Source organism: Eurypyga helias, unplaced genomic scaffold (genome assembly GCF_000690775.1).
Source record: "Eurypyga helias isolate BGI_N326 unplaced genomic scaffold, ASM69077v1 scaffold22246, whole genome shotgun sequence".
NCBI lineage: Eukaryota > Metazoa > Chordata > Aves > Eurypygiformes > Eurypygidae > Eurypyga > Eurypyga helias.
Genome location: NW_010256284.1, coordinates 1 through 8,944, shown reverse-complemented (window position 1 = coordinate 8,944; position 8,944 = coordinate 1). Strand labels below are relative to the sequence as shown.

At 54.9% G+C, this 8,944-nt stretch overlaps 1 protein-coding gene across 1 annotated transcript; it reads left to right on the top strand.

The window, feature by feature from the left end:
* Positions 1-127: 127 nt before the first annotated feature.
* LOC104511144 (LON peptidase N-terminal domain and RING finger protein 3-like) lies at positions 128-8,938 on the top strand (the record flags this gene model as incomplete). The annotated part of the gene is made up of 11 exons (XM_010153632.1): positions 128-246; positions 859-981; positions 1,687-1,812; positions 2,524-2,659; positions 3,318-3,411; positions 5,049-5,163; positions 5,795-5,916; positions 6,312-6,470; positions 7,283-7,445; positions 7,533-7,679; positions 8,787-8,938. Coding segments are annotated over 11 exons (1,456 nt in total), but the record flags the coding sequence as incomplete, so codon positions are not given.
* Between the last annotated feature and the right edge of the window lie 6 nt (positions 8,939-8,944).

Sequence of the window (8,944 nt, the reverse complement as noted above, 5' to 3'; positions counted from 1 at the left end):
GCTGTGCTCCGTGTGAGGCAGCAGCACAGGGGCTGTCCCACTGCAGTGGCATCTCCCTGGTCTCATCCGGCCCCTTGACTCACGGTGCAGGGACTCATCACACAAGTGACACCATTTCTCTTTCCAGCCCCAGATGCCAGCTCCCTGCGGCTGTGCCGGGCGGAGGCATTCGCGGAGCTGGGGCAGCTCCCGCAGGCGCTGGAGGACCTGGACGCCGTGTGCAGGGCTGAGCCTGGAAAACCTGAGGTGAGCAGGGGGGAGACCCCAGCAGCTGGCTGTGCTTGGAGCCAAATCTCCCTCTATGGGCGCAGTTTTCCCCATTCCTGAATTCTCCTAGCCGTCGGAGTCATCTAGACCCGTTCCGTGGGAAATGCCCGCTGCAAGCGCTGCGTTGCCCTGACGGGAGAGGTCTGGTGCCGTGTCCGTCCTTGCCTGGGGCTGGTGGTGAGGGCACGTAGCTGTGCTGGTGTGCAGGATGGCAGCTGGGGGCTCGGGTACGTGTTGGCCGGGGGCTGAGCTGCCCTTGGAGAAATCGGCTGCGGAAGCTGCCTGCTGACTTGGGAAGCACTCATGGCAGGGGTTTCACCGCTTCAAAAGCAGAAGCCCTTGGCTCCTTCTCTAGGTCTCTGTAGGGTTTGTTTGCTTGGCTTTTGCAACTGCTGCATTTTGGGGGAGTCCTGTTTTATGGGTACCTGGCTGTGGGTGGACCTGTCTGATACGAGTCTGAGCATGGGAGCAGCGACGTGTCCGAGCGCTTTGGCCTGGGATGGGAGCAGGCAGGAGGCTGGAGGGAGATTCCTTTGGGGCTCATGTGGGAGCTGAAGGGGCATGTGCACCGCAGGTTTTTCTGCTCTGTAGGGCTTCTTCAGGAAAGGGAAGGTGCTTCTGGAGATGGGACAGAGGGCCGAAGCCCTGCTGGCGTGGGAGCACTGCCTGACGCTCAGTCCCAATTTCCACCCTGCTCGGAGAGAGATGGAGAAGGTGTGTGTGCTGTACCATGGCAGGGTCCCCTGGCCTTCTCCTCTGAAGAACTCTCATCCATCATGGTCGTGCTGCTCCGGCCAGCCTTGGGATGTCAGGAAGTCAGGTCCTGGTCCAAGAGCCTTCCCATCACTCCGATCCAGGATCACCCATGAAGAAAACTCCCTTCCTCAGCCCATATCTTTGAGTCTCAGGTTTTGCAGAGTTTAGATGCTGACGTGAGGTGGGCTTCGAGGCAGCATCAGTAGCCACCCAAGGCAGAGCAGCCAGCTGAAAGCTGCCACTGGAGAGTCAACGTCTTTTCTGCAAATTATTTCAGACCTACACCCACCCATGTACCAAAATCACCATCACCACTGGGGTGCCCAGACGTGTCCCTGGCATGGGGACTTCATACCATGAGTGGACACTTGCTCTCCAGAAGGGATAGGGCAGGGAAATGGGGAATGACCTTGTACCCCCCACAGCTCACTCCCTTCCTGCTCGTTGTGGGCGATGTAGAACATGGGTCCCAGGCCTTAAAATACACCACTTTGTTCGCTGCCTCGTGCTGCTTCCTTCCTTATGCAATGTGAGGGCATTTGTTTTACCGAGAGCTCAGCCAGAGCAGAAACAAGTAGTGCAGACATGCCCTGCGGTGAGCAGGGGGCTGCTCTGGGGAAAGGGAGCCTAGCAGCCACCCACCTCCCTGCTTTCTCCTCGCAGATCCTCAGGCAAGAGGATGCTCCTCAGCCGCACACGGCTGCGGCACAGCCGGGTGATGCGCAGCAGGGCTTGACTGGTCCCCAGGTCGATGGAGGGAGCCCTGAGCTCCTGTCCCTGCGAGCTCAGGTAAGAGAGCCTGCAACCCTCTGAGACTGTGATGGCACTTAATATCCCCCTGAGACATCACAGATTGGTTTCCAGGGATGGGAATGGAGGTGTGATAGGGGGAGACTGTGCAGGATCATAGCCATGTGCATGTGGTTGGGTGCTGGGATGAGAAACTGCAGGTGGTAGAGGGTGGGAGAGCAAAGACACCTGATGCTGTGGAGACTGGGGAAGAAGAGCAGGCTCTTTCTGTCTTCCATTCCTCTCCCACTTTTATTCTGCAGTGCTTCTGGTGAGATTTTAGACTCTCATTGTGTTTGAAACACCCAAGTCATACTACATTCAGGAAAAAAAAGAGTCAGTTTTAATGATCTTTTTCATCCAAACCCCACATTTGAGAACAGTGCAGACCCTTAGCAGCTCTTCAGGAAAGGTCATCTTTTGCTCTTTGCCATTCATAGAGGAATTTGGCAAGTTTGGAGAGAGGGGGGGAAATCTCAGATACACCCAAGTACCAGGTGGTACATCTGGGCAGACTAAACCCATGCTTTAACCAGGAGATGAGGAATGTCTGAAGGCAACACGCTCCTGCTGTCCCTCAGGTGCGAGGTGTTCCCATGCAGCACCACACCACAGAAACTCCCAGTGCCAGTGGGCTTGGTGGGGTGGACGGGGCTGTGTCTTCCAAGGGAGAAGAGGTTTGGGGCTCAATTTCGTGTTTGCTGTGTCTAGGATCAGGAGGGAGAGCTGGTGGACGGCACAGGGGATGTCGGGTCTGAGCACAGCCAGGGGACATCCACCCTCTCCCAGCCGGGGCAGTGGCAGGAACCAGAGACTTCGTCAGAGAGTCGGGACTGGCAGTTGGTAGGTGAGTCTTGCCGAAGGTACCAAAGTCTCATCTCATGCAGAATACTTGTTGGGGTTTAACCCCAGCCAGCAATGAAGCACGACCCAGCTGCTCACCCACCTCCCTCCCCTCCAGGGGAGGAGGAGAATTGGAGGAGAAGACAAGGAAGCTCATGGGCTAAGAACAATTTAATAATTGAATATAAATGAATAAAATAGTGATACTAATAGTATTAACAATACTACTAATACTAACAGTACTACAGCCTGACATGCCCTGGGGGAAGTGGCGTTAACTTGCTATCGGCATCCAGCCAGATGGCTCCCGTGGGTGTGGGTTTCATGAAGCAGTGATGATGCCTTGATGCTCTCCAGAGACCTTCACCTGGAAGCTTCTGAGGTCACTTCATCGCCTAGTGCCTCAGTTTTCCTGCTTGCAGAAGGAGGTAGGGAGATAGCAGCTTTCTCTGCCAAGCCCCGGGAGACCCAGTGATGTAAGAACCATGGATGAACACGGATGGGGTAACAGAGGGGTTTCTGTTGCATTTCCTAGCAGCTTTAACTGTCAAGGCACTTAGTGTAGCAGTTAACTACTTACACCTCAGAACAAGGTCAGGAGGCAAAGATTAATTTTCAGTATTGAAATGGGGATTCTTCCTCTCCTTCTCTTTTGCCACCAGATAATGAAGAGGAAACGGCAGCAGCAAATGGTACCCAGCTGTGCCTCGCGGAGATGCTGAGCGTGTCTGACTTGGAGTGCTCGCTCTGCATACGGTGAGTTCTCCGCTGGGGGAGCTTGTAGGGGGAAGAATTAACACCTGCTGGCTTTTCTTTCCTGGTGTGGATCTTTCTTCACATCTTAATATCAAACCCAGTCCCCAGTACTGCTGAAAGGCAGGTTTCGGTAGAGAGGAGGTAAGAGGGGAGGGCAGGGGCATGCTTTGCTAACAATACTAGTAAGACAGGCTGTCTCGGGACACGGCATCTCTAGGACTGCGTCGCTCAGGACGTGGGTGCAGAGGTGGGGGTGTTCCACGGGGCCAAAGACTGAAAGCGGTGGTTTCCCTCTGTATCCAGAGGCTGGAACAGGAGGCTGTTACCCCAAGGAAATGCCATCAGCGACAGGGGTGTTGCAAATCCAGAGGAGAGCATTTCTGAGCTCTTTGCCTGGAGATGGAAAAGAGGACAGGGTAGAGCCCGTATCCGCCTGCTGACTCAGGGCCGAGGAAGGGCTGGGTGCTGCCACGGGGCATGGTGAAACCAGGCTGTTATTCCTGGTGTGTCCCGGGACCTTGAGCCATTGTGCAAGCAGCTGCTGGCAGAGGCTGGGTGTTGCACAGCCGGACGTGCAAGACAGTCAAGGTCTCCTCTGCGATGGCTTTGTCCACGTCTGGGCACGGCACAGGGGAACAGCACGAGGGAGGCTCTGTCCGGTCTGAGTTAGGTGAATTGAGGTCTCTTCTGAGAGCAGGGAAACATAATATTCAGGAGGAGTCAGGGCTCAGTGCTGAGCGGGGCCTTCCTGAGATATTAATCTCTGATCCTGGAGCCCACTGTGGGCAACCCGAGTGCTTGCTGCTGGCTCTGCCCTTGGAGCAGGGGAGGAGGAGGCACTTTTCCATTGCTGCCTTTTGGGCTACGCTCGACTGTGGGTGCCTGGGGAGCTGCAGCCCTGCCAGGGCCAAGGGATGCCATGTGTGTACTTACAGGGTCTGGGGGTACCCCGCGGGGACCGGGGGCTGTGCTCAGGCCTGGGAAAGTTCTCACCTTGTATCTTTATGCAAGTCCAACAGCCTGAGCCCAGACTTCTAATGAAAGGAATAAGCCAGTTAGGAACCTTTACATTTAATTACAGGAGTTAGAAGCGAAGCTTAGCCAGTGAAGCTTTAGCGAAGGCAGGTTTCATCACCAAGGGCTGCCAGGGCTTGGAAGAAGCAGTGTGAGATACCTTTCCATGGTACTGCACCCCTGCAGCATCACTGTCTTCAGTGCCGAGGGCTGGTGAAGCCGCAGGTTTCCCTTGAAATGGTAGGAGGGGACATGGGAAATGTCTTCTTCCTACTAGAAGCAACTCAATTCACCTCTCAGCATGGTGATTGAAAGAAGATGCAGGTACAAAGCCGGGGTTTGCCAGAAGCTGCACCTGTGTCTTTGCCCACCCTGACCTGCTCAACCCTTACGACACCAGCCTGGGCCTGTGCAAGACCCTGAGCGCTTTTTGGGACCCCCTTGCTGTGGGGCTGAGACCAGCCAGGGTTTCCAAAGGAAGGTGCTGAGCCAAGGCTGGGGAACGGCAGCTTTGGGGGCTCCCAGCCCTGTGAGCAGAGGCTCTGTGAAGTCTCTGCTGGGCTTACCTGCGCTCCCTCCCGCACCTCGCTCTCTGCAGTCCGTTGACTTTAGTTTCTTTGCAGGATGTTTTTCGAGCCAGTGACGACGCCGTGCGGACACACCTTCTGCAAGGAGTGCCTCGAACGCTGCCTGGACCACCGGCCCAACTGCCCCCTCTGCAAACAGAGCCTGAGAGAGGTGAGGGCACGCATCCCACAGGAGAGAGCCTGGGAAGAGCTGGGCACCGGCTCTGGCTGCCAGCAGCCCAGGGCTGGGGTGGGAAGGTGTGATGCTCTAGTGTTAGCAGCTCCCTGGCACAGCGGCATCAGCTCTACTCACATGGGAATGACCAGACAGTGGATAATTAAGACCAAGAGATTCATTTCCACAAGATGCCACAGTGATTTAGGGAGATTGTAAACAGGACTGAGAGGGAGAGAGAGAAAGAAGCGAATGCTAATTACTTTAAAAAATGGAAATGGATGGAAGAGCTGCTAGCCTGGAGATTTGATTTAATCTTTAATGAAAAGGGATTCGGATGAGACCGTCAGGGAAATTAGGTTGTCATACAAGGACTGCATCACTGTCAGAGACAGGACGTTGCGTTGGACGGGCCCTGGGTCTGAGCCGTGTCTGGAGGTCTCAGTGGAGCTGACATCCCGTCCTGCTAGATGGCTCGACATCCCCTGATAGGTTTTATCCCTGACTTTCTCTGATCTAAAATTACCCTCAGCTCCAATAAAAGTCAGTGCGATTCAGAGCCTATCAGGGCCTCAGGGACTCCCTCCCTGCTCTTCTCCAACCTATTTCTGGGTCTAATTTCTTTCAGTACCTGAAAGCGGGAAGGTACAGCCCCACCGTGTTGCTGCAGGACATCATGCTGGCCTTCTTCCCCACGCAGCTGGCCGAGCGCCGGGAGCTGCACCGGGCTGAGATGGCAGAGCTCTCCAAGTAAGCAGAGACCTTATGCACTGTGTGTGTGTGCACGGGGGCCAGGAGTGGCTCCGAGGGGGCTGTCCAGACCACACACCATCACTCTGGCTTGGTTCTGCTTAAGTTATGTCTGTCCCACTCCTAGGATCACGTCACAGCAGTGCTGGGTGGGTGCGGACATGCCCCTTGGGATACCTGGGGATGGGGTAGCATCTCTCCAAGGAGCTGTTTGTGGGAAGAGTCTGTCCTTGGGCTCTTGTTGAGCCAAGGGGAAGCTTTGGTGTTGCTCTGTGCCAGAGCATCACTTCCTGGGGTAAAGAACACCTCTGGTCTGGCAGAGCAGCTGACGCAAAGCCCTTCGGGTGGGGTTTGCTCCGGGAGGTTTCATAGTGGTCTCTCCTTCTGTCCCTCAGTCTGACCAAGAACATCCCCATCTTCGTATGCACAATGTCCTTCCCAGGCATCGCCTGCCCTCTGCATGTCTTCGAACCTCGCTACCGCCTCATGATCCGGCGGTGCCAGGAGACTGGCACGAGGAGGTTTGGCATGTGCATATACGAGAATGGGAAAAGGTGAGTTCCTGGGCAAGGTGGCTTCCCTCTGCCCTGGCTGATTTGCCCTCTCTACCCTAAATGTCTAAAATCCACGTTGGAGAGGAGGAACCAGGTGCAATTTCCTATCCCACTGCAGCCCGCAGCAGGCAGGTAGTGTGTCCCCACACAGTAGAGTGAAATGGGATCTCCCTGCCTGCCAGCACTGCACCGGCCAGGCAAGGCATGGGGCCAGGGCTGGAGCTGGGCAGAGCCAGCACGGGCTGTTAAATACGGTGGTCTGGGAACACCTTCTGGCTCAGGTTGTCTCTGAGCTGCATGGTTCCCTGGCCACATCTTCCAGCTCCCCTTAGTGAGCAGAAATGCCTGCCATATCTCTTACACTCTGTCCTTAACAAGCTACAAGAGGACACTGGGCTAAATGGGCTCCTAAGCCAGGTCCTCTGTTAAATACCTGTATTTACGTGATGTATCCTCACTGTGCTCCAGTACTGTTCCAGTGAAATGAGACAAATAACATTTTCTGGGCTTTGGGAGGATCTCTGTAGATGATGGTGCCTTCAGGACCACTGGACATCAGGGCAGTATGAGGACCCAATCATTTTGGTATAAGGCAAATCCAGGGGAGTGCAGATAGCGTGCTCGCTATTCCCTGCCCCCTCAGCAGCAAGTGGTAACTCCACAGAGTTGAATGAATCTCCGATTTTGCCCCCTCCCAGCCAGCTTGTTCCTGGGCCTTTTCTTCCTTGGAGGTGGTGCTTTCAAGAGAGGCAGCTCTCCCACCACTGATATCCCAGCTCAGCTCCTCTTTTTCTCTCCCTGGCTCCCTCCAGTTTTGCTGACTACGGCTGCATGCTGGAGATTCGGCAGATCGAGCTGCTGGCGGATGGAAGGTCCTTGGTGGACACCATTGGCAGGCGGCGGTTCCGGGTGCTGAGCCGCGGACACAGGGACGGCTACAACACCGCTGACATCGAGTACCTGGAGGACAGGAAGGTGAGGGCAGGGCTGGGACAGAAGCCCCTGCTGCGGTGGGACAGCCTTCCCATGGGCACCCTCTGCATCCCTCTTCCCTCTGTGCAGGTGGCCGGGGAGGAGCTGCAGGAGCTGCAGGAGCTGCACGAAAGCACCTACCATCTGGCTCAGCGGTTCTGCGAGCACGGAGACCTTGCCTCCAGGCACATCTTGATGCAGCATGGACCACTGCCAGAGAAGGAAGAGGACATCCAGGTAATGCCCCGAGGGAAGGGATGCTGCAGACTGACAGGGTACCAAGCCAGCCTCTGAAGCAGCACCCTTCCGGCGCTCACCACCCTGATTCCTTGCTTTACTCACCCCCAAGGTGAGCAAAACAAACCCTGTTCTTCCCTCCTGTTGCCAATTACGGCATCTCTGGGAGATGGTAGGGCTTGTTTGTTAAAACTGTTTCTTTATGGTGTTAAACTGTCCTTGGAAAATGGGCGCTGAGTTTTAAAAGCTTTCCCAGAGTTGTCTTCTAAATGAGAACCGAGAAACTGAGCTATCTGGATTTGAAAACACTTGGGGAAAAAACAACCAACAAATGGGCAAAGAAATGAGCCCCACAGCTCAGCGAGTCTGCAGTCCCCTTTCTCGTTGTGTTCCTTCGAGACAGCCACAGCTGGCCAGAGGAGAGGAGCTAGGAGGGCAGGATCCAGTTTGCTTATTAAACTGACAAATTCAGATTCTGGAGAAGAAAAAAAAAAAACCCCAAACCAGTAAAATTTAGTTTTCACTCCTTGAAGAAAGTTTTTAGTATCTGGATTGTTACCAGTATGCTCCCACTGGCTTGTCCCAGGCTAAAGCTGTCCTGGCCAGCAGTAACATCAATGCTGTGCTCAAAATTACAAACCAACTCCTCCGTCAGCTGAATCAAGCATTTCCTTCTGAGTTTGGCTCAGGTTTTAAAAAAAGAATGGCTTATAGAAGCACTGCCGGGCGGTTGTGCCTGCCTGGCCTGTACCTCACCTCTTTGGGTGACGATACGGCAAATGCCCCAAAAGACACCGACCGCACAAGATTTGACTTGTGTTTACAAAAAGACAAGGAAACGCACAAGATTTTTCTTTGTCTCCTTAGTATAGACTTTTTCCCGGTTACATCTGTGTCTGGAGACTCCCTGGGGAACGCTTGTCTGGAAGTTAAATTAGTTTCTCCAGCAGTTTTGAGCCTGGACAGACAAAGGGGCCGTTCAGAGGAATACCTTAGCCAAAGCTGGCAGTGCTGTCCTGGCAAGAGCAGCTGTTCCCCACCAGCGACGCTGTCCGTGCGTGCACCTTGCAGTGCCTGACGTGGGGTCTCTCCCTCTCTCCCCTCCAGGCTTCGGCAGACGGCCCAACATGGTGCTGGTGGCTCATCTCCATCCTGCCCCTCGACCCATCCTACCAGCTGACCCTCTTCTCCACCACGTCCCTGCGTGCCCGCCTCGCCCAGCTGCAGCGCATCCTGGCCGCCCTGCTGCAGCAGCCCCCGCCTGG